Source organism: Phasianus colchicus, chromosome 14 (genome assembly GCF_987193195.1).
Source record: "Phasianus colchicus chromosome 14, bPhaCol1.hap1.1, whole genome shotgun sequence".
NCBI classification, from domain to species: domain Eukaryota; kingdom Metazoa; phylum Chordata; class Aves; order Galliformes; family Phasianidae; genus Phasianus; species Phasianus colchicus.
In genome coordinates this window covers 9,524,962-9,549,840 of record NC_143449.1, presented here as the reverse complement: position 1 = coordinate 9,549,840, position 24,879 = coordinate 9,524,962, and the positions used below count along the sequence as shown (strand labels likewise).

The window sequence follows — 24,879 nt, the reverse complement described above, 5'->3', positions numbered from 1 at the left end:
TGTGGGTCCCTGCCAGCAGCCCTGTCCGGGCAGGAGCTGTGCAGCTGAATGATTCCCAGTGATGAAGCTGTCTTTGGTCACCTCGGTTCTTCATGGGGGAGTGACCAAGCCTTCAGGCTGCAGGGAACTGGAGAGGGTAAAGGTGTTTCTCAAGCTGCTTTGGGTGCTTTTTTTAGACAGTGCCTTAATTTACTGTGTGTGTTTGCAGTGAGGAGTGTGTCCCAAGCCACTTACCCGCTGTGCATATATGCACGTTAGCAAGATTTTCCCAAATGTTGAGAAATTTTTCCAGGAGAGTAAATTTTTGGAGGACTTTTTACCCAACTCATTTATACTGGAATACCTCTCAAAGCTTCAGTCCTAGACTGGTCCAAAGCCAGTGCTGAGTTCAGGCAGCTTGTCCCTCCCCAGAGGGGAAGCTGTGGGTATGAGCTAGAATAGGATGATGCCATTTGTTTGTGGTGACTCTGGAAGGCATGAGCTGGTGTATAAGCATGCTGAACATGTGTTCGATGGTTCTAAGAACATTAGTAGATGGTGTTATAGATGGCTATAAACTGCTTACAAGGATGTCTTTATTGATCTGTTGGACCATGGCAGCTAGACATTTATTAGAGTTTCCATCCGTTTAGTCCCATGTAAGGGATTTGTAATGTGTCTTTAATTCAGATTGTGAAATAAGATTTTTTCTTTTATTAGCTTCTACTGAGTTTAAAAACAACTTTAATTGGTTAATTCTGGGAAATTGGTGTTGAAACAACTGGTCAGATATTGAGGAAAGAGCAGTTATTTTATTCATTGCGCTAGAAGACAAAATGCTTGCAGCAATTCATGTATCTATACAGAGGCACCAATTGTGTCTGCTTGATGAGAAAAAGTCACTGACTGTGCTGGTGGTGGATTTCAGACCAGTTCCATCTGGAAGGAGAGTTCCAATCACATCTTCGTGGCTCCTTGTGACAAGGGGACTGGTGCTGCTGATTTAGACCAGTCAGTGTGTTAATGCTGTTTTGTTTGTTTAAGGGTTATTATCTGATTAAATCAAAGTACTGGAGTTTTTGTGGGGCTTTGGGAAGTGAGTTGCTATAAGGCTGTGTGGGCTGAGCCTATGGGTTCCCTTAGCCAAGCTCTGCTGAAAGTGAAATTCTCACTTTGTTGTCAGTAAATAGCAAAACTCTCAGTCTGTTGGGGCCAGGAATTTATCCTGCTGATTTATTTGTCTCTGCATCCTAACCTGTAGCTTACTTCAAAAGTGTGATTCTGAAAGACATACAACTAATGGTTATTTAAAAAAAAGGAATGCTTTGCGGTGTACTGCTAATTGCAAACATAGGGCATAGCTTAGTTCTGAATCTGCAATTTGCTTTGTGAGAAAAGGACATCCTGTTCTCTTTACTTTCTAGAGGAGCATAATTCAAACCAACAACATGGGTAAAGCAAGTGGTTTTTTTTCTCCAAGTCGACTGGAAAATCCCATTGATGACAAAGTTCAGATTGAATCAGTGGATGGGATGATTCACGGCTGGAGCGAAATAAATTGAAAATTCTGGAGGCATTATTTCAACTGCAAAAGTAATTTCAGGTGCTACTTTTTGAAAGGATCAGTTGCAATTCTGGTAAACTTCTTAAGGGAAGGGATGCAATGACAATAAAGAAGAGAAAGAACCTCCACACACGGCAGTTTGCAAAAGGGGAATATGGCAAAGGCTCTGCGTTGAGGAAGTGATCTGCATTCACACAGACCAGGTCAGATTTTTGCAGTCCTGAATTCAAGCTTACCTGAAGACACGTCTCCTGTAGTGCTGTGTTAGCCACTTAACAGCCACTGTTCTGCCAAAAATGAGGGTGTAAACTTCCCGTTCCAGACGTTGTTTTCTATAGAGGGACTTGCACACGTGGGAATTAAATTAGAGGTGTTCCAGTTAGAGAGAGCAGAGCCCTCCCCTCTGGAGAGATGTACCTGTTCTCATGCTAAGAATTTGGAAAAATCTTTTCCTAGGAAAGGATCCTGTCTGCCTGTGGGAGCATTAAAGAACAAAAGTATGAAACCTCAGCTCTTCTCCCATCGATCTCACTGTCATTACGAGAAAGCCTTTCTGATCGCTTTTCTTTGTCATGTAACACTAATACCATTAGGTCCACTTTGGCAAGGAAAGAGACGTATAATTAATTTGCACATCAGGAGGGTAGCTATGTGATTTTTGTACAAACGAGAAGCTCCTCGGCTGTAGAAGGCACTGCTTGGGCATGGCCATGGTGTAGGTGGGAGCCCACCTCTACCCAGGCAGGGATGGGACTGAAGAGAGCAGATGAGAAGGGAGAGAAGAAGATGGGGTGGGTTAGGAGTGTGTGCAGTTGGTGTGAATGTGCTGAATGGTTGTTAGAGGCAGGTGGAAGTATTTTCAAGCCTCTGCCTCCATCCACTGTTTTGTTGGTTGCTTTTTTTTTTTTTTTAATCCACAGCTGTATTAGAATTATTATTTTGATGCACAGTGCATTAAAAAGGGGAAGAAGAAACCCCAAACCCTATCCTGACTGATTTGTTCCCAGAAAGATGTTTAATTTTGTATGTATAATTGAAAGGGGCTAAATATAGCTGTATTAATATTTATGGGCCTGCTGCTGGAGTCAATACAAGAGTTGCTGTTCAAGGCAATTAAGCTTTACCTTTTCACATCCAAGATTTCGGTGTTTGGAGATGACATTAGCTGTGTGACCTGCATCCAAGAGAGACTAAACTAAAAGCATGCCATTATCTGTTGAATATGATACCCTGTGTTTAATGCTGTTTGCTGACAGGCAGTTTGTCTCCAGCACGGGTGATCTCTTGGAAGGACAGCTGCTTGAACAGGGGCAGATCTGTAGGCTCAGGGTTTTGCAGGACTGTCCCCATGGCAGATGATGTGGATGAGGAAGAACTCAGTGACTGGACTCATGTAGGGTTGGAAAGTGAGCACTGTTCACCTCTGGGGATAAGGGGAAGGAGTTAGGGTTGCAGTTTGTGGGCTGTGTTCATCTCCAGCCTGGAGCTGGGGCATTGGAAACAAGGCTGTCACTGCCTCAGGAGGGCAGGGAGTGCTCTTTGCACCTTTTTGTCAGTCCCAGGCTGTCTGGGGCTAGTCACAGCCTTCATGTCACGAAAGCACAGAGAAAGCAAATCCGGTCCAGAGATCTGAGCCGCTGTAGGGAGCGCGTGCACGGGGAATTAGGTCGAGGCTGTAACGATGAAAACAAGTCAGTTTGTGTTAATAGCAGAGGCAAAATGATGATGCACTTGATTTCCAAAGAACTGCCTTTCAAGAGAAGGGTATCACTAAGATAACGTGACAGCAGTCCTGGCAGCAGCTGAATTGCCCTGCATTGCTGCTTTTTGGAAGCCGCAGCTCCTCACTGCTCCAGTTAACAATGAAGCTGTTAGACACCATAAAAGTCCCACACTGATAAGGGCTGTCTGGATCCTGCCTTTCTACTAAATTTGATCAATGTGTCAGGTTTTACTTGCTTCCATCTGAACGCTAATAGCTGTCTCTGAGGGGGAGAGCTGCAGGAAGGAGCCTTGGGCACTGCTGTCCCGCAGCAAGGGGTTGCCCTGGGGTGAGTGCTGGCTGCAGGTGCTGCAGAAGAGAGGTGGTCCCCATGGGACTGAGCCTGGCATTTGGCTCTGCTCCCAGCCCTTGTGCTCTGTGCATTTCGAAGCGTTGTGTGGGTGTGTTTCACTGGTGTGTTAGCTTGGTTGCTTTTCACCCCCTTTAATAAGCATCCAGGAGAAGTATTTCCCGTGGCTTTCCTTTGCTTTTGGAGCTCAACAGTTGCTTAAATGAGGAGGGAAAAGCATAAATCAAATGGCACACCTGTGGAGGCAGAAATGGTGGCCACATTGTTAGTGGCTTAATGCAAGGTTTGCTCTCCAGGTAGCTCTCCTGAATCCAGCTGTGGTTCTGGGGATTTGCACCAGGTCGCAGTGACCCCAGCAGACTCATCATACCAATGACAGCATCCTTGCCAAAAGGTGTCAGCCTGAAAGCAAGGCACTGTTCCTTGGTATGCTACTGAGTGCCCTGAACAAGGGCAAGCCAAGCTCTATATTAAGGAGCATGGGAATTGCACCAGTTAATTTTAAAAATCTCGTTTAGCTAAAGCAGCACAAGCCTCCATGAATATTTATCTGGTGTTATGGAAGCATGTGGACTCCCACCTACTTTATTAAATTGATTTTCAATAAAAATGCCAGTGGAAGACATTTGATTAATGGCTGGTGGGACGGCACAATTAATGGGAAGCCTGGAGTCAGCAAGAAGTGTCCCCTGGGCTGCGTGTCCCTGCTGGAGGCTGGGCTAAGAAAACACGGAGCAATTTCTCTGGGGGACAGTGGTAACATTTATCTGTATGGTGTCTGTGATGACATGAGCAGGAGCTTTACTGAAGGCTAGTGGGGCCTGCTCCCTATTCTCTGCCTTGTTTTGTGCTTTCTGCTCAGGCTGCACCCAAGAATGGAGCAGAGCAGTGAGCTTTAGTGGTCATGTAGGGTCTGAATGAGGCTCCCTGGGTGTTTTCATTTAAACATGTCTGGGATTAGCTCTGTCAGCTGGATCCTTGCGGCTCCCAGTGATTTGCCTGCCTGGATTTGTCTCCTGGTGGCAGGCAATTTGAAGCTGTGATGTTACAGCTCTATTAGGGAGCTCTGATGTGGTTTCCTGCCAGGATGCCCTCCAAGACCAGCACTGCCTGTGTGCTGTGCACTGGTGGGAGGTGCTGGATGTGGTGCAAGCAGGGGTCACTGACTGTGATACCCAGGGCAGAGCATCACCACCACTCCTCTCCCTCATCTCTTCCCTTGGGGTGCATCAGAGCCAAAGAGGCCAAAGCAGCTGGGGGCAGAAAGGGGACTGGAGCTCCTGATGCTGCTCTATCCTCCTTCCAAGGCTGAGGGGCTTATAAACTGCAATAGTTTCTATTTTGCAATCCTTCTTTTTGTATTTTTGCTGTGTTTTTTTTTCTTGTGTAAGTGTTCTGAGGCCTGCTGCAGCATTCCTGCAGGCGAAGAGGGGATCTCTGGACATCACTTGCCCTGGGAATGCAGCTTTCCTTGGAGGTTGATGCTGTGGCTCTGCCACTGCCATTTGCTGCATCAGAGCCTGAGAGAGATGGGTACAGAAAACTATGTGGGACGGAGCCTGGCTCAGTCCCTGCCCAGTACTGGGTTCCTACAGTGTGTTTGCAGAACTCACGGGCAACCCCTGTGTCAGCAAGGAGCTGAGCATAGGGGAGTGATGGGAACAAGGGACTGAGGGGAAAAAAGGAGACAAGAAAAAGCAGGTTCTGGCTTTTATGTGGCAAGTAAAAAGAGAAAGTCTTTGCTGAAAACAGGCAGAGAAAAGGCAGTGTGGCAGCCAACATATTCTGGAGACAGTTCTCTCCACTGTAGGCTGCAAATCGCCAAAAAACATGTCAGTAAAGAACACTGGCATACACTGCCTCTAATAAATATATATTTGAGAAAGACATTTCTTCAAAACTTCTGCGAGGAGATGTCTAATTCTGACGGGATGGGATGAGAAATGACATCTAAATGGAAGCAGGGAGTTGCTATGGGAACTGGAATGCTTTGAACGCATGTTGCTAAAACAAGAAAACATTATCCCCAGCAAAGGAAATTAAAAATCACATCTGGAGGCATCTGCCCTCTGTGCTTCTCTGCTGGGAGTGTCAGAGTGTGGTGCAGCACATCGTAATTCATGTAGTGGGCAGGACCGAGAATTCGGTATTTATTGCCCTGTGTAACTGCAGCAAGCAAAGAGCCTTCCTGCCCACGGGGCAGGCAGTGCTGTTGTCTAAAAGCTGCTGCGGAGTGGAAGATTTGGAGTCATGATGGAATCTCCTATCAGAGGGTTTTCCTCACTTGGGAGTAAAACAGCAGCTGAGCTGACCAGGGCCAGGCAATGTGAATTTAAAAGTTTATTTGTACCTCATATCGGTATGGCTGCCAGCTAAATGAGCAGTGGCTGTGTAGCCAAGCAACCCATGCATCGGAGGGGAGAGACAGCACCTCAAAACCTTGCCTCAGCCTTCAGAAAGGCAAAGGCAGTGCTGGGGGGTGTGCCACTACCTCGATAGCAATGAAGGATGCCCGCAGTGTCACCAGCAGCACGCTGCTGCAGGGGCTGATTGAGTTCTCCCACTGATGGACATGCCAGGCAGAAGCTCACAGGGGAAATAAGGGAGCCAGCGTGCAAATTACCGTGCTGCTCCCTGCTACGGTTTGCTTGTATCTTTCTCTTTGTACCTGGCGCTGGCCTCGGGGGACACGCTTTGAGAATTAAATGGACTTTTGCTCTGAGCCGTATAGCAAGCCCCAGGAGCTGCCGCCTTTTGCTTTTGCTGCTTTTTGTGCACTGCTTCCATCACCCAGCCTGGGACAAGGTACAGCCACGGGCATGGGAAAGCAGTGCTGAGGCTAAGGGACGTGGGGAACCTGACGCACAGCAGAGATGTGGGTCTCTTCCAGGGCAGGTTGGCACTGCTGGTGAGCTCGGAGCTCAGGCTCAGCCTGCAACCCACATGCTCTGGAGAGCTTGTATTGTTCTCTCTCCCTCTGCATTGACATAAAATTAATGTAATGCAGTAAGTCTGTATTTTTTTTTCCTGCTTGTTTCCTAGTGTTTCAGCCTTTCCACTGGTTTTCTACATCTCAACGATTATCAGGTTAGCAATAGCAGTTCCGTATTTCACCCTTGTGTTATCTGTTTCCTGGAACTCTGATGAGTTACAGACCTCAGCAATCAGTACAAAGCTGAGGATTCCATTGACAGAGTGCTGAGGTTTTTGCAGTTCATAGCTGAACATGTGAATGGCCTTTGGGGCCCTCAGAGGTGAGTTTGTGTTAAAGAAGGTCTTCCTGGCTCTGAGCTGGCAGTGTGTGTGATAACCCAATGGGGCTGGGGCAGAAGGGGCCACACTGTGCCCATGCCAGGACTGCCTTCCCCAAGCTCTCCTGGCTGAGCCATTGAGGGCAGATATCAGTACTGAATTTCTTGTGTTATGTATTCTAATTAACATTTACACATTTTCTCACTGTACTTATAATATTTAACAAACATGTTTGCATAGCATCTCTTCCATTACCACAGGGTTTCAAAGAGCTGGAGCTCTAAAAGCACGCTCACACATACATATTCCTCCTCTGTCTTTACAGCATCTGAGGGTGTCCTGAGTCCTTAAAATAGAAACTACAGTAGCTTTGTTCATTCTCTTGTTTCTGTCTGTAGCAAAAATAGCTCAGCTAATTTGTAGTCACTGTTTGTAGTCTGGATGTGTGAGGATGAGGGCTGTGTGTGAAGCCTCCATGACTGCACATCCTCACACATTCCTTCTTCTGACTCTTCTCTGTGTGGATATTTTAATTTATAGATATATATATTGCCAAAAGCTTGCACCATATACTGATTCTAGCCTCTGAGCTTGTATTTGATGTCACTCATTTAACGCAGTAATAAGAATATGTGCGTGTCTACATGGAGCAATGAGGGGAAGCTAAATTAAATTTCATGAGCTGTGCGCATGGTTCTATGAAGCCTTTTTGGTAGTTTTTTCTGCCTGGGCTCCTAATGGGGTGAGGTTTATCACAGCTTGCTTTCTGTCTTTTGTCTTCTGAAAGCTTTAGAGCTGATTTGCCGGTCTGAACAAAGGCTGGCAGAAAAGCAGGTACCTCAAAGATGTTAAGTCCCTGCAAGACTTGAGAAATTATGCAGATGAATGGAAGAAGTAAGAGAAAGGGTTGCTGGATGGGATCAGCTGGTGTGAGGCACTGGAACAGAGGCAGGGAGGCTGCTCTGTTCCAAAGGCTGAGCTGACCCTCCCCATGTATCCTGCAGAGCTCGTGCCCAGGTGGCAGCAGGGATCCTTGGGGATGAGCATCCATAGGCATGGAGGTGCTGTAAGTCCTGGATGCGCCATGCTCAGGTGGTGGCTGGCTGACCTCTTGGTCCCTGATGGTCACACTACAGTTCCTGTAAAGGGCACTGGGTGCAGCCAGCTGATATTTTCAAGGAGAGTGACCAACAGCCTTGATTCCTTTACATTTGTGAGGCCTGTTTGATCCCAAGCCTTCAGAAGTCACCAGGAGTGTAATAGAGAAGGGTTGGATCCCTTACATGGGCTGAGTTATCTCCACTTTGTGAGACTGCTTCTGAAAACAAGCTAACAGCCGAGCAAACCACATTAGACAAATAGTTGATGACATATAGGCAGAGCTAGATACAGATCTGATCCAAATGTCTCATTGGCAATCCCCTGCAGGCTTTTACTCACCCCTGCTTTTGCTGAGATAAGACATTTATTTCAGACATTTATATTGTTTCTTTCCTCACTCTGTGGTTTATTTTGCAGAGAGCAAGTTTCCCGTGCACAGTCCTTGGCTGACCCCACTCTGCAGTGGGTGAGCATCCCGTTGTTTTTAACCCCATTGCCCTTTATAGGTGGGAGCATGAAGCTAATGCCAGCCTTCATCCAGGAGACCCTCACACTCCTCTCCTTCTGTACTCACTAGAGAGAGGCAGATGCCACCAGAGGTGCCAAGTCTTGGCGGCACAAGTGCCTCCAGGATTGCCCTCCCTTTGGAGGCAGCAAGCTTCATCACATAGCTCTCTACTGTTTGTGTTCTTCATGGAGATGGTGGCAATTTATTCCTCTGTAAGGAAGGCAGATAAGATGACCAAAGTCTCTTATATATATTCTTGTTTTGCTTGGCATACCTGTGCTTGCTGCCATTCAATTTGGGGAAAGATTCAGAGGATGAATTTGTGAAACCTGGGCACGTGCATCTGGTGTGAGATTGGCCACTACTTCTGGACAAGTCATTTCATATTCAGGGATGCTGAGGCACTAAAGCAGCCAAATGGCATTTGGAAATACAGACGCTGAGTTTGGTGCAATGGGACCGAGATGCCATTGAGCGGAGGGGGATCAGGGTGAGGCGTGGGCTGCAGTTACAGCGTGCCACCTCCAAGGGCAGCACAGCCAAGGGCAGTGGCATAGGTCAGCTCTGTGTTCCTCAGAGGCTGCACTCCTGAGGCTGCAGCACAGGATGTGGGAGGGGAGGATATCCTATTCCTCCTTTGTTCCAGAGTCTGAAACTGAAAGGAAATTAAATCCCCACTGTAAAAAGCTGAGAAAATGAAGACGAAGGCACCCAAAAAGCAGCTGCAAAAATGATCTGCTGCTTATTAGTTAGCGAGGCAAGAGCTTTGGGGAAGGCAGGAGGTGGGGCTGGCTGTACTGACTGCCCTTCTGTGTTTCCCTTCCTGGAGATGCTGGCTCCAGCGCACCGTGCCGCCCGGCACACTCGCTCCGACGTGCTGCAGGGATGGCTGTGCCATCCCCTCTCTTTGCACGGTGACGCTGCCCTCACCACGTGCATTCAGAAACTGTTCTTGAGCAGATTTTGGGCTGGTACCCTTGGGTGCTGCGACAGCACCGTCCTGCTCTCTGCTTACTGCAGTTATCTCAGAAACCCCCGTCCTTCTCTCACCCAGCTCCTCGGCGAGCTGAGGCTGCGCAGCCTTCCCTACGTCAGCATGGAAGCCCGGAATCCCCAGCACGGAGCTGCTGCGGCTTTGCCCCCGTTTTAGCAGCACGCAGCAGCGGGGAACCTCCGGTGCATCACTCTGCAGACTGACGGCACGGCTCCGGGAGCTCCGGCTGGGAAACGTGACCGTGTTTGGCACATCCAGAGCCAAAATGCAACCGGACAAATTGGTTATAATACGGCTGAGATTCTTAAATAAGCAGCACTCGATGAGTGCATCAAGACGTTTAGTAAGAGCCTTCACAGTCGTTCCCACCCCCGCCCCTAAGCCCCCCTATAAGCGCTCGAGGCAGCGCTGCCATCCACAGCCGGGAGGAGAGAGGCGCAGTGATTTGTATTCCGGCTCTGCCTCTGCTCCCACAGCAGAAGCGAGTAAAAATAGCACTCAGTCATTTGGTAAATAATAACCATCTCCTCACGGGCCCGGGAAGCCGTGAGCACTTAAAGGGGGGGAGTGCGGGGAGGGGGATGCCCGCCTCTGCCTGGCCGTGTGCAGAGAAACCAGGGCTGGGAGGGGATGGGCGAGTGGTTGCTGTGGAATGGGAACCCCAAAGCACTGCTTTACGCTGCATATGAAAGGGAGGCAGCCCACCCTGCTGGCATGGGGTGGCAGAATCCAGCCCTCCGCATAATGCTAATAGAGGGTTTGTTGCCTGCACGGGGGAAGTAACAAATTCCTGAAGAAAGAAAGGAGCGGCTTTAAGAAGCAGGCAGGTGTAGGGAGTGCCATGGTAACGCTGTGGGAAGGGATGTTGCAGCATTTGTTTTACATTTGCATTGCAGATCTGCCCAGCAGTGGAATGTGAGCAGTGGAAGCAAAGCATTACCCACAGGGAGGGACTTTGTGCCTGGGAGAGAAGGGGCAGTGCTGATGGGTCGACAGTTAGACTAGATGATCTTAGTGTTCTTTTCCAACCTGATTGATTCTATGGTTCTAAATGGCACAGGAGCAGGACATGCCACTTGGCTGACTTAACTCTGCCCGTGTTCAACAATGCTGAGCCCCAAAATCCCGTACTCTTCTAGTCCCATTGCTGTTTCCAGGTGTTGTCTTCTATTCCCAGTCCTCAGGTGGCAGCAGATGGGAACACAGTGCTCCTACATGTTCTGCAACAGGTCTGGGGATAATGCCTAATTCTCTGCTTAGTTATCATATCTATGTTGGCAAGGCAGCTGGGCTGTGGGCTGGGAATGAATTGGGGTGTCCCTGCTGTACCTCTGAAACTGGGGCAGGCAGTTCTGCTCTGATGCTGCCCAGGTGTGTGCAGATCCTTCTTGCTGGGGATGCAGGGGCAAGGAGGTATCACTGTCATAGGGCCGTGAGCCGTGCAGGCACCTCAGGTTGCAGCATCACGCAGGAAGCAAATCTCAGAGGCTGGGACTGCTCTGCTGGTGTTTTCCTCATCGCAGAATTCTCCTGCTCTGCTAAAATCCCTGCTTGCTCAGGAATGGTTTAATTTCAGAAATCCCTCTGGATCCTGGCCAGTTCCTGCCCTGCCTTAGGTGCACATATTAATGGGAAGGTTCAGTCTGGTTTTTGCCACGAGGGGTGCAGGGAACCCAATTTCCCCAATTTTCTGGGGGAGATCGATAACCCAGTGTCTGAGCCCAGAGCCCCAGCATGTGCCAATGATGGAGCTGCCCTGCAATATGCAGAGCTCCCACAAGGCTCACCTGGCTGCTGCATTGCATGGCCAGCCGTGGAGCTGCTCTGAGATGTACAGCTGCAAATTATTTATGGTGAGCAAGCTGAACACCAGGAAAAGAGGAGGGGAGGGAGAAATATTGTGTTTTCTCTGAAGTATAATGAGTTTTCTCTCACAGAATACGTTAAAGAGCCTCGCTTCACTGGAGGTTTCTTCTTTGCTACATATCTCATTTGGGAACTAGCTTGGAGGAAGGTGGAGAGAATATCCCGAGTATTTAAGTCTTACAGAGCTCACTTTGCTCAGGATGCTGTCTCATTTGCTTCTGGGTGTTTCAGAAAGATATGTATTGCATACATATTTCTCTTTAACCTTCTTTTCATCACATCCAGACAAGATCAAGGGTTACTTATATAGCACAATAATACCAGCCACAGGCTGCGTCAGATGCTCGCCAGCCATAATAACTAAAGACATGTATACGTATAGTTGAGCCATTAAGGAGAAAACCCTGACAGAATGCATTATCTTATTTTTGGATACAAAACTTTGAAGCACAAAGCTAAGCTTCATAATACAGCAAAATAACTGTCAGGGGATGGAAGGATTTCCATAGCTGAGCTGAGCAATGGGCCATCCAGGCTACCTTCAAAGCTGCTGCAGTAGCCACAATGGGACACTGCAGATAAATATATATAATAAAGCTCTTACTAGTGGTTCTAAATTGATTCTTCCATTGGGAAAGTAGCTCCCAGCCAGCCAGTGCTATACAAAAGGAGTACGACTGCATGATCTATCCCTAAAGCAGAAAGGATTTATGTTAGCATAGTGCTGAACTCATCTCATTCATCATTTTCCAGTATAACCCAGTGGGCAGAGAGCATAGCGATGTGAATCCAGAATGTCACCCACTTGCTGTGCCTTGTTTTCCCTGCAAAATGGGACAGCAGCAGAGATTTGATTTAGCGAACACGCCGAGATTGCAATGAAGGGAGTCAAAATGAGAGCAATGTGTGTGCTGCTTGGCGTGAATAATGCCTGCTGCTGGCCTTGTTCGGGGCAGCACTTCAGTTCATCTTGACCTGAAGGCACATGAGTAACACTGCCCCAAGTTTTGCTGCTCCAAGAAGGAAGTGAGGCAATGGGCAGTGTCTGGAGCTCAGCATCCACAAGGACAGCGCACTGGGGTGCAGCTGTTTGTGCAATGCATGGGGGCAGCAGCTTTGCAGGAGCAGTTGCTCATCAGGAGAACAGCAAGCACGGCGCGAGAAAAAAGGCAATCCGAATATTGATTCTTTTTATGTACAGACAAGCCTGAAGCTGTAACAAAACCAAGGTTTCCTAAAACTGGTAGAACATTCCTCGGCTGTTTATCAGGCTGGGAGGCACAAAGGGATTGCAGATTAAAAGGCGTTTCAGCACATATCTCTATATTGAAAATGGATCTGTGCTGTGTTGTGTATTGAGTAGCTGCCTGCGTTTCGTAAACACACAGCATCAGGCTGCGTGGGACAAACTCATCTTGGTGTAACTGGAGAGCAGTGGAGCTGCTTAGAGATGGATTTGCTCAATTGCAACTGATAAAGGCAGCTGTTGTGCTGAGTGCAGTAGCGAGTGTGGTGCGAGGTCACCAAAGGCTTTGCCAGGGTGGCATCTGCCATGAAAAACACCACACCAACACCCAACTTCCCTCTTGGACAATGAACTCTATTATCTAATTGCTTTTTCCTCTTTCTTTTTTTTTTTTTTTTTTTTTTTCCAGACAGTGTAACTGAAGTCAAGACAGATATTTACGTGACAAGTTTCGGCCCCGTCTCAGACACAGACATGGTAAGTGCCACTGGGAAGCTGCCTGACAGGGGGAGGTTGCTTGGTCCTGGGAGAAGGGAGGACACTCAGGCCTGGCCTTTGTGGATGGCATGCCAGAGGAGGATGGATTCCTCCAACAAACAGTCCCCAGTGCTTGAACCAGAAAGGAGGCAAAGCAGAAAAAAGAAAAAGAGTGAACTGACTGCAATATTTTGACATGTTCAGGGAAAATTATTAATGAAAAGGCCTGAGGTCTGAATCTAGGCTTGTATTCCCACATCAGTTTGTCTTCTAATTAAAACAGGACTGTGGAGCATAATTAATAGTGAGCTTTCTCAACAGCGCTTCTTGCAGCCTGGACTCCATGTGCGCCCCGCTGCACAGGAGCTGCCTGACTGTGGCTGCTCAGTGTTTGAGGGCTGCCATGTGAGGACATCCTGCATTTATGGCCAGGACCCTTCTGCAGATGGGACCTGATTACTGGTTCCAGATGATGGGAAGTGCTGGGCTTGGAGGGAGTCGCTGCCCTCTCCAGTTGGGCCAAGCAATGTCCTCCAGCCTGTTGCAGCCCCTCCAAAGAGGGGAAAGTTTGATTTTCTGTGCTCACATGGTTGTGAGCATCTCTTTGGCTGCCTCACCAACAGTCAGGTGGAGAACTAAGTCTCTCTGCAGTGCTAGCCCCACCACACAGCCCCATGTGGCTTTGAAAAGACCAATTCTCCTGGGGTGAAAAGTTAACTTAATGTCGAGTATGAATCTCATCTGAGTTCTCTCCATCTCTCTCACTATCCTGCTGCAGCAGGGACCCATAATGCATTCAGCAATCTTAGCCTGTGGGGAGTATCTGATAATTACTTCCAAGGTGGAGCATATTTGATTAAGGGAGCGTGTATAATGAACTGTGAAGAAGAAATTTGAGGTATTGAAAAGAGGAAGGTATTCTCCGTGATGTGATTTGACAAAATGAATTTAAAATTAGGGAGACAGTTAAAGAATAATAAATTATTTCCCCCGTGCATGCTTTGGTTCCATGTATTTTACAAATGCGTGGCGAATGGTGTTTGAGCGTGCCGTTCTGGTGTTAAATGCTCTCAGGGATGTGTGAGAAAAACCCCATCTCCCCTGGAAGCGTGGGGAGAGCCCGTTCCTCCGCGGGGGTTCCTTTCATCTCAGGAGCAGGGAAGTCCCTCCCTTCCCGCTCACATCTGCCCGATGAGCTGGCTCCGTCCCTCCCACAGCCATTACTCATCGCGATGGAAAGCTGCTCCTGTGCATCGTGATGCAGACACAGGCTGTAATTATGATGATGGAGGAGAGGCAGGTAGAGCTGCTGTGCAGCGCGGAGGACAGCAGCTGGTAACGAAATGCGGAGGAGGACGTGTGTGCCTTCTCCAGGAGATGCTCTGAGGGACTTCTTGTCTCATTTTCAATTTGGTTGGGAAAGAGGCTGATGGGACCTGACATACGCCCAAATCTTCAGTAGTGACCTCCTGCAGCTTGGCCTCAGTCCCTGGAAAATTAGAAAGAAAAAAAAAAAGTAATTTCATGCTTTGGTGGATGGAATCAGGAGAAGGACTCAGTCGTCATGTGCTCAGTTACTTCTATAAGGCAGAGAAGAACATAGCCTAGAAGCTAGTGTGTTCCTTGGAAGGAGTGACCTGGAAATGATGCTCTTGTGGAAAGAAGGATAAAAAAGAGGGGAAGAATATCTACATGGTATCTCTATTCTTTGGGAGTGTTTCCTTAGCTTTAATAAGAATTAAGGGCTCTTCATTCTTATTATATCCCAATAAGTACTTTACCAGACCTACCTCCTATGGATGGATTCATTTGGACTAATGTCTTTACTGAACTTGAGACCACTAAGGGAGGGTCATCTTCTGTGGAGGGGCAGAATATTCCCTATGGATAAGAGCCATGGGACTATAGGGTTCTCTCTTTCTCTCTTCATATTTGGACAGAATGGCTCTGTAGCCAAGGAGCAAGGCTGAATTTCTTTACTGAGATGCTTTTGCTTAGCTGCCATCTGCTGCAAAACCTGTAGGAATTTCTGTGACCTATAAGAAAGTGATGTGCAGCAGCTTTTAAATGCTGCTGAGAAGAGCTGCAGGAAAGAAATCACTCACAATGATAAGTTTATTTGGTTCTGCAGCCTCCAGGAGCCCATAAATAAAGACTATGAAACTGCAGCGGCAGGGGAAGAACAGCTGGGACAGATTTTCCAAAGTCCCCTTCTCTCTCTGAAAATCTTGGGAACTAATGAGATCCTTTGTTAGCAGGACGAGGTGTGTGTCACAGAGGTGAGCAGTGCAGCAGCTCATGCTGATGGAATCAGGCATTTCCCTCAAGTGACACAAGCCCAGAAAGGGCACGAGGTGGCATGGCTCAGAGGAACGGCAGCCCACATGCAAGTGCCACATACTGATCTCATTTTGCCTTGGGGTCACCATTGAGCTGTGGGGTTTTGATGCTCTGGTCTGACTTGTGGTTGTCTGACAGGCTTGTAGATGACCAATGCTCCCCTAGCTTGTATCACTGACTGTGAAGTATTAGAGGTGTTTACAGAAAGGGGTAAGACTCACTTTTCTCTCCTTTCTCCACAAAGGAATACACCATTGATGTTTTTTTCCGGCAATCCTGGAGAGACGAGAGGCTGAAGTTTGACGGTCCCATGAAGATCCTTCCTCTGAACAACCTGCTGGCAAGCAAGATCTGGACTCCTGATACCTTCTTCCACAATGGGAAGAAATCTGTTGCCCACAACATGACAACGCCCAACAAGCTGCTGCGCCTGGTGGATAATGGCACGCTCCTGTACACAATGAGGTGAGTTTGTGGCTCTGGGCCAGGGTCTTCCAGGTACATGTGCAAGCTACTACGGGACCCCAAGGGTATGTAACAACTGTGTGGACTCTCACTGTTAGCATAGCAGAGCTGCTACCCCTACTATCCTTATTTCTTACCTACGTAGCATCACTGGTCCTCAACTTCAGCACGTTTGTGCAAGTAGCTTTTTTCTCATCATTCAAGTTGACTTTTTTTTCTTTTCTGTGATGATGTGAAAGTATTTAATTCTATAGTTTGAGGAATTTCTTTGCCAGTGTGGTTATTTTTGTTCCTGATCTCTGATGGGATATGAAGTCAGGATTTTGGTAATGGTAGGAAACATTAAGAGGGGAGAATTAGATATTCTCCAGCAGCTTGAGAACAGATTTGAATTTGTTCAGCATATTACCCCAGAGCCCTGTGGGGTTTGCTTGTGAGAACAGGGGTTTTCTTCCTACTTCACGGAATCCAAAATCCCAACCTGTCTAGTCAGTGATCATCTCTAGGAAAAAAATCACCAGCTTTTAAAAAAGTCTTCTGCAGAAGTCCCAGCCACAGGGCAGCCATGTGCAGCATGAGTCCACAGACTGTATTACAAGCTGCCTCATTCTGCTGTGGGGCCTTCCTTCTGCAAATAGGTGGTTGCTGGGAACCATGCTCTGCATCTCTCAAGAACAGCTCTGGTATGTACACTTACCACGAACTGTGACAGGTGGAGGTTGGGTTAAGTATGTGTTCATTCATGTCGAGAGGTTCCTATATGCTTGATAGCTATTCATCCATGTAAGTAATGTTTGCCACCTGGGAATGATGTGCTAATCCACTTTCCAAGGTAAATAGACCTATAAATGAAGCAGCAAGCTACTCATAGATGCATAAAAATGGTACTGAGGTGTTTATGGAAAGGTGTACATTTTTGTCTTCAAAAATTATTTTCTCTGCCTCCATCTTCAAGCCAATCCAGACTAGTAGCACACTTCTCTGTGGGTTTGGTTGGCTGAGATGTTGCACTTTCACCTTTGCTTTTTGGGGACCAGACAGGATTTCATCTCTTCATAGCTGTGCTGGCTGCTGATCTACGATGTCAGCAAGTTTTACAGCCTACATTGATAAACAATGCTCTGCTTTTGTGCAGCAGCTCTCAGATATGAGCTAATCCTGCCTGTGCCCTGGGGGTTTGGGTCTCTGAACATCAAGGATCTCATGTTACCGAGGCAGATGGGGTAAATGAAGAGAGAAGCCCAATTTGACTTGAGGGCTCAGTTCTGTTCCTGGCTGTCTGACCTGCATGTGGATGACTAACACTCCCCCAGTTTGTATCATTGTCTGACTGTACAGTATTAGAGGAGCTACTGGCATAAGGCAGAAAAAAGACCCAATTTCAGGGTTTTTATATCACTTCGCTTGTTCTTTATTCAGCAAACAACCATCAGCTTCAGCAAGTTTTGTGTGACAGAGAAAGTATTGAATTTGCTCTTCCATTTACGGCTGGGCAGATGCCAGCATCACGAGGCTTTTGGGAACGAGCTTCTTGAAGGAAGCGGAGTCACAGGGGCTTTTAAGTAAATTCAGCACATCCTTCAGCTTAGCCCATTCCCATGGAAGGAGGGATGATGAAGGAAGTTCCACAAAGGAACCACCTTTGTGTCTGCTCTTGTCTCTCTTACATATACATCTTTGCAAGGTGAAGACCAGATATCTTATCACATACTGTATTGCCCATCGCTGAGAACCATAGTGCATGTGGACCTCCTGTTGTCAGGATAGATGGGCTGGGCTGTCAGGGCTGCATGCTGCCTCTGGCCCAGGCAGTCCCTTTCAGGTTTGGTCAAGACTGGAACTTTGCCATGCAGTTTGACTCTTGAGACATGTCCTCCTCCTTTACCTTGTACCAGCCAATATCTTTGAGGAATCAGCTCTGCTGATGTGCAATTAGAGATGTGTCTCTTGCTATTTATCCTGCTGTGAAAGCCAACTTCTCTTAGTCAAGGCTTACGTTTATGGATGAAGTTGCTCTGGTGGAACAGAACATTTGACACATGCATCCAGCAAAATTACACCTGAGTGACAATATTTATAACTCCTGGTGAGAGCCTCTTTGTTACTGATCTGAGCTTCAAGGAGTCACACACCCACTGTAGCTGGGCATCCAGAAACTGCCCTTAGTCACAGCACAGCCTCCTCACAGATCAGTGCAGTGCCACAGTGCAGACATCTGATCCCTGGCTCAGGCTTGGCACCGGGGTGATGAGATGACCTTTGTGACTACAGCACAAAATTGTGTTTCTCTATTCCCTTCCTTCTGGCTGCTGAGCCATGGACAGGGCTACTGTCAGCCTCTTCCCTGTTGCTTCGGATGCCTTCAAGGGTGTAGGAAACACAGCCTTATCATGTAGCCCTGGCTCTGCTGTCTTGTTTCTGGAGCTCCTATACCATCTGAGTAGCTCACAAAGCCCAGCCAGGGCCTCAAAGCACTGATGTCAGAGTTGAGTGCAGCAAACCAGGGATTGTGCATGGATTTACATAAGGCACGGACAAAAACTTGGCTGCTGCAGCAATCTCTGGATGTAATCTCTGCCTCAAATTGTGTGGGGCACATTGATAATGTTCTGGTTCTTCCTGGCCTTGAAACATGAAAACAGAGAAAGCTTGATGCTGTGCCGAAGGGATTCAACTGTGTGAATCCAGGCTTTAAAGAGCTCTTCTGCTCTTCAGAGGGGCTGTCAGAGTGGCATGTCGAGGCTTTGTGCTTATTGTCAGAGTGTTTCCCAGACAATATGTGCTCAAGTTATGCACTCAGAGGATGTTTTCTTTAACTGTCGGACTGACGCATTCAGCTGCGTGCCTCAGGAACATGTATTGCTAAATGCAATGTGCACCTGGAAAGGAGAAGTGAAGCTTTGGTTGAATTAGGGGCAGAGCAGGAGAGAAAGCAAGGCACAAAGGTGCGCAGGGCACATGCAGTCCTGCTTGGCCATGGCCCTGGATAACAAGCCCCATACCTCACTGCAACATGCTTAGGGCTGGTGACATCCAGGCTCCTTTTTGAAGTCACAGGGTCTTGCAGGGTAACAGGGTAACTCCCAGCCAAGCCTTTGTGTTGTCTTTACTGTCTTTATTCCACATGATGGAGGTGAACCATAATTCTTTGCCAGAGAAGCAGCTCGGACACCACAGAACCAGCTCCTCTGGGCATTTTGGACTATTTGACAGCTCTCTGGCTTCATCCCACCTTGGCCTTAGCTGTAGACAAAAGCACAAACAGACCCAAGCAGACCAAAGCAGACTGCTGAGAATGCACACAGCTGATTAGATGGGCTGAGGTTTGCATAGCCAGTTTGAAGCTTTTCCCTTCCAAACTGTTTCCAGAGTGGATCCAAAAGCAAAAACGACCTATTTTCCAGGCTTAGTTTTCTGCAGGCTGTCCCAAGAGGGAGAAATCTTCAGAGATCACCTCATCTCCCTGCATTCCTGCCATCACGGGCTGAAATCTCCTGGGGGCTGCAGAGTGAATTTGGTGTTTTTATATCCAGCACAAGGATTCCAGTAGCAACATGGCTTTCAAACTCAAACCCCAGCAATTAAACCTAACCTAGATTTGAGCACAGCCCGAACCACGAACACCACCTATCTGTCCTGACTGGTTATTAATGACTCTCCTGGAGGAGAAATCAGGACAAAACTCAAGCAATATCCTCAGCATAAACAAAGTTGGCTTTGCTGTGCGGGGTGCTGTCATGTTTTTGTGCCATGCGTACACCGAAGGATTATTACATTTTGCATCCCAGAAATTGGACCACGGCTCTCGCTCATCCTGCAGCACGAGGCAGGTAACGACAGGGGCTCTAATGACACATCAAAGGCTTCGCTAAGCTGCCGGTAACCATGAGAACGCAGCTGAAGAGGTTTGTTGTACCGCCAGCCCTGGGAGAGGTATGTTTAGCTTGACTCACGCTTCTTGCCATTGTGTTGAGCAGTTCAAAGGGCTTCCCGTGACTTTAAAGAGGAAAACATGGCTTCTCACTGGGTGTTCCACTTTTGGTGCTGCTGTGGCAGCAAAGCAGAGGGAAAACACGAGGGGTCTGCAGTTCTATTTCAAGACAGTTCTGAACAAGTTATTGCTTGTGGCTGGGACAGAAGAGCCAAAGGATACAGCAGCTGGAGGATGTGGTTGCTGGCAGTCCGGCTATTTTTCACATTCTGGTTAGGCTTTGTGATAGCATTTCAAGACTCAGATGTCCAGACCTGAACCTGAGTGATGAAGCAAATCTCCGTGGCAAGCTGGTACAGGGTCAGGGGCAAAGATGAGGCTTTCTGCAACAAACTGTTCTACCCAAATGCTGCAGAGGCAGTGGTAATTGTCTGGGAAGTGAGATACATTCCTCTTAGTCTGACATTTTGACGTTTCATTAGGCAGAGCATATGGTGCTGAGGAGTCCTCTTCCAGCAACAAGAGGTGGCAGGGAAGGCTGAGGGGAGGAAGAGGGGGGGGATGTGAGCACTCTGCTAAGCAGTGATTGATGCCGCAGCTCACCTAAATACTGCTGCTAATTAGTGCTCTGAAAGATGAGCGTGTGCTGGAGAGGGCATGGTGAAGGGGGGTGAAGGATAGCCAAGGGGCGCAGAGGGTGGGAAGGAGTGAGCAGTGCACACGGGGTGGTGGAACAGAGCTTCTCAGGGAGCCAGTGCACGTGGGGCAAAGGCAGAGGCTTCAGGCCAAGGAGAATATCTGAGAACAGGAATGCTGCACTCCTTTTCCCTTCAGCAAGCATTGTCTGCGAACGTGCTGACTTCAGGCTAGCTGAAATTGCTGAACCAGACTCATCTCACTGGGATGATACAGTGTTTTCCTTTTTATTTAATTTCAGGAGACTTCAAAACCCTCCTCCAATTGTGGGCGGTAAAGGTGGAAGATTAGGTTGCTTTTCCAGTAGTTTGTTGATGGATTTATTGTATTTTGTTTTTTTCTTACTGACTCAGCTATTAAAATACACTTCAGATGTAGAATGTGACCGCTGTTTTCCCATACAACTAAAGTCATCCAGCACTGTTATAAAGTTGTCTCCTCCCCTTGACAGCAGTTGCTTATGTTGGCTGTGGCCTGGATTGGGCAGCAGGGTATGGCCAAGGCCAACTTGTGCCCAGCTCTGCTGCTGCCTGGCCCCCTCTGAGAGTCTTTCTGGCTGTTCTGAATGGCACTCAGCCACTGGACCCATAATCTGTGGTCCCTTGAGTTGTTGGTGTTCAGCCTTATCCATAGCCATGGATCACAGCCAAAATTCTCAGCCAGTACAGTGGATGAAAAAGGCCATTCTGCTTTTTGGGGATTCAGGACACATCAGAAGTAAAGCGCTGAGCAGGAAGAAAAGTCCTTTGGAAAAGCTGGCTTTGGGAACACCCAGCTAAGAGCCTTTTGAAATAATAAAGCAATTGGTGAAGCCAAAGAAATATCAGGAGGGTTAAAAGGAAAAGTCTTGTGTGGCCTCCTGAGGGAGACAGGTGAAATGCTAAATTTTGTGCATCAGCATTTCCTTTATGCAAGTGACAATGACAAATACTAGGAGCAAAAAGTCCAGTGCAGTTGGAAAGGAAACAGAAAGAATGGAGTGTTAAAGCCATTGAAGACATGCTTGCAAACAATTAAGCTCTCCATCTCCAAGCTGGCACATTTCATGAGAAACTGAATGAGAGGAGCAAGGCTTCTAACTCACACCTTGCTACCAGGTTTTTATACCTGCTTCATGAAGTCTTAATTTTCATCCAGATTGCAAAAAAGGAGACATCAAAGTGAAGGTGCAGTTGGTTGGTAGCATTATTTAGGTCCTGAGAAGAAAATCATTGCACCACTGTGCTCATACGCTTGACAAGAGCTCTGAATTTGCCTGGGTTTTGTACTTCTCCATAAACATCCACTGGTCTTCTCTGTTGGACGTGGAGTCTACCTGCACAGATACACTAAACCTGTGACTACTTGGCCAGAGTATGCAGCCTTGCATTAACCATGGTTGGGCTGAGAGCCCAACATCTCTGTAAGGATCTATGGGCCATGTCCTGCTGGTGCTGAGTTAGCTGAGAAATGCTTATCAGAGCTGAGCCTGCCCTGACTGTGGGAGTTGCTGTTTGTATGGTTAATTCTGGGGCTGGAGACAGGACAGTAGTACCTGGCACTGAAAAACAGCAGAAATGAGCATTTACTTCTGTTGAATTACAGAACAGGGAGGTACCATTGACCTACCCTGGGGAGAGATGCAGAAGGCCACAGGAAACCACTTTCCTCACCTGTTTCCTTTGCCATGCTGTACAAGACTAAGACGTAGACTGCAATGGGGCCATGTGCCTATCCTCGCAGAGCTCTCCTAAGGATGGATTTACTGGATTTTATAGCCATTGTGAGTGCTTCAGGGGTTCCTGTTCATGCACATGGGCCACCCTACTCCATCGAAATTGTGGCAGCTTCCAGCTCTGCTCCTCCACCTCTTTAGTGCCTCTGCCTGGGATGCCATCTTCTGCACATCATCTAAAAGCAGCAAGTGAGACTGGATACGGGTCCAAAATCAGGTTCCTTCCTTCACCCAGCAGAGCAAACTTCATCGCTGTCAGGGTGTTTTCACGGTACAGCAGCCAAAGTGGAGCAGCTCTGCAAGAGTGTGCTGTTGCTCCATCCCTGGCACACAGCTCACTCCTGCCTGTCATCTGCCACCTGCGGTCATCATCATCACAGCCTCTGTCCTCGCTGAGCGGCCCTGGAGCTCCACTGGCCCCAAACCACTTTCCCTCTGCTTGGTTTCCCCGCAAAGGTGCTTAGAGTGTTCTGGGATGTGTTTGCTTCTGTCCAACAAAACTCTTTGATGCCAACTTTAAAAAATAATCCTCTTTTTTTTTTTTTTTTCTAGAATCATTTCATCGATGAAAACATCTGCTCTTTTCTTTCCCTTTCTTTTTCTCTCTTTAAAATTTTCTTTCTTTTTTTTTCATTTTTCTTTGTCTTTATTTCTTGCAGACAAAATCTGCACCCCTTATTTTTTCTAGGTTCTAGCCTCAACATTTTCTGTGGACAGTAACTAATCCCAGCATTTTCTTTATGTTAGATGCCCATTTTGCAGCTAAAGGAATATGTCTTGCTGGAATATTTCCATTATGCCTCTTAACTTGAGTTTTCCACAGGCAACCTTTACCCTTCAGGCTTGTGCACTTGTCCTCTGAATCCTTCTCTTGCTTCTGTAAGAGGTTGTTTTTTCTGAGCCATCAGAAGTGGGTCTTTTTTAGACCAAACTGTACCACCAAAGAAGATGGTATTAGAAGTCTCCTGGGAAGTCATCTGTTCTGGCTCTCCCTCCTAGTCTGCAGGCTTTTTAATACTTCAAGAAGGAAGAGTTTAGAGCTTCCTTTTTTAGAGCCCTTTATAATGGATCCTTTCATGCCTGGCCCCGTGTTCTGCAGCATGCTGTGATGATGGCTGCACCACCCTTGTGAGGCTGCTTCCTGACAGGGCATCCCGCTGGGATATGATGGATGCTTGAAGAGCACGAGTTGTCCTGCAGTCTCACAACAGCTCCAGGATGCACGATTCTGCATCTGCTGTGTGCATCTTCTACAGTGCCACCACTGGCTGGAGACATGAGCTCAGGTGCCCCACGTGCACGTGGCTCTGACTTTGTTCAGTGTACCTGAAGCACACTGTGGCTTCACTGAATAATCTGAGCCCTCAGCTCCTTCCAGGCCACTGGGAAGAAAAAGCCGTGTTAGTTGTCCCTGGAAGTACTTTCCCTCTGTTTCCCAGCATGGTCCATGAGATATCCCCTGGCACCAGACATTAATGAGCTCCTTGTGCACAGTTCATAAGCAAACAAAAGTCCTGGGCATTGGCAGATTTTCTGATTGCACTGAGTAGATAAACTCAGTCAGTAGGGCTGAGTTCAAAACATGAAATGTGGCCAGCTTGGTGTGCCTGCTGCTCTCAGCAGCTGATGGCCTTCTGCCCAGAGACCCTTAGGTTAGTGACCACATCGAGGCCTTTGTTGCCTTTGATGGATGTGGTGTAAAGATGTCATGGCAGAAGAGCCAGGTGGGATCCTCTGCAGCCTGGTATTTCTGACCATGCCTTGTGTTCTGTCTTGTAGGCTAACCATTCATGCAGAGTGCCCCATGCACCTGGAGGACTTCCCAATGGATGTGCACGCATGCCCGCTGAAATTTGGGAGCTGTAAGTACCTTGATCAGCCTCTGTAAGGAGGTGGCTTAAGAACAAAAGAACAATCCTTCACCTGGCCAGTGCCTTCCAGGGTTTTAGAAATGGTGTTATTACAGAATAGTTGATGATGGGAACACAACCAAAAATTTGTTTCTGGTGTCTTGCACAAAATTCCTGCTGTCATCAGAAATGACCAAGGAACATGGTCAGGCAGCCTGCTTTCAAGTGAAGAGCAGGCAGACTGGGAGTCTCAGTCCCAACACCAAACAAGTCCTGATTTAGGGAAGATTTGCAGTCTGTTGGTGAGGTGAAGGCTGTTCCCAGCCTTACCAGTCTTGCAGCTGCTCCTGTCCTTGATGAATTATTATCTCTGTGGCTCCTCTGGGTATTTTTTACTGCTTTCTCCTGTGAACGTTCAAAGGTCTGATACAAGCAGCTCAGAGAGCTGTCCCTGATTACTGTGAGTATGTATATTCCCAAAGCACCCACCTGTGTGGAATCGGAGCTCACCTCTCATGTTGGAGCAGGATTCAATCAGTGTTTGCACCAGCAAGCTGCCCACAGCTGGAAGCCGCTCCCTGGCAGGAAGCTCAGCATGGCTCGGGGTGGTGAGCAGAAGGGCAGTGCTGCTGCCAGACACATGCTGCTTGCAGGACAGCCAAATGCACCTCCATGACCACCAGGGATCCCCACAAGCCGAATGGCTCACTGCCATGGTGGCATCCACCCAGAGAGGACAGGCAGAGAGAAGGAAGGGGATCGGGTACTTGAGGCAGCTCCAGCTCACGCCCTGTACCTCCCCGCTCCCGCCGTTGCTCCCATCA

General features: G+C 47.8%; 1 protein-coding gene across 7 annotated transcripts in view; it reads left to right on the top strand.

Annotated features, from left to right (window-relative positions):
• The window catches only part of LOC116229699 (gamma-aminobutyric acid receptor subunit alpha-3-like), an 87,940-nt gene that overhangs the window by 43,125 nt on the left and 19,936 nt on the right, over window positions 1–24,879 (top strand). For all 7 annotated transcript variants that reach the window (XM_090150218.1, XM_090150213.1, XM_090150212.1 and 4 more), the window contains 3 exons: window positions 12,992–13,059; window positions 15,644–15,864; window positions 23,985–24,067. In XM_090150218.1, the coding sequence (XP_090006344.1) occupies window positions 12,992–13,059; window positions 15,644–15,864; window positions 23,985–24,067 (372 nt within the window). The remainder of the gene's footprint in view (window positions 1–12,991; window positions 13,060–15,643; window positions 15,865–23,984; window positions 24,068–24,879) is intronic.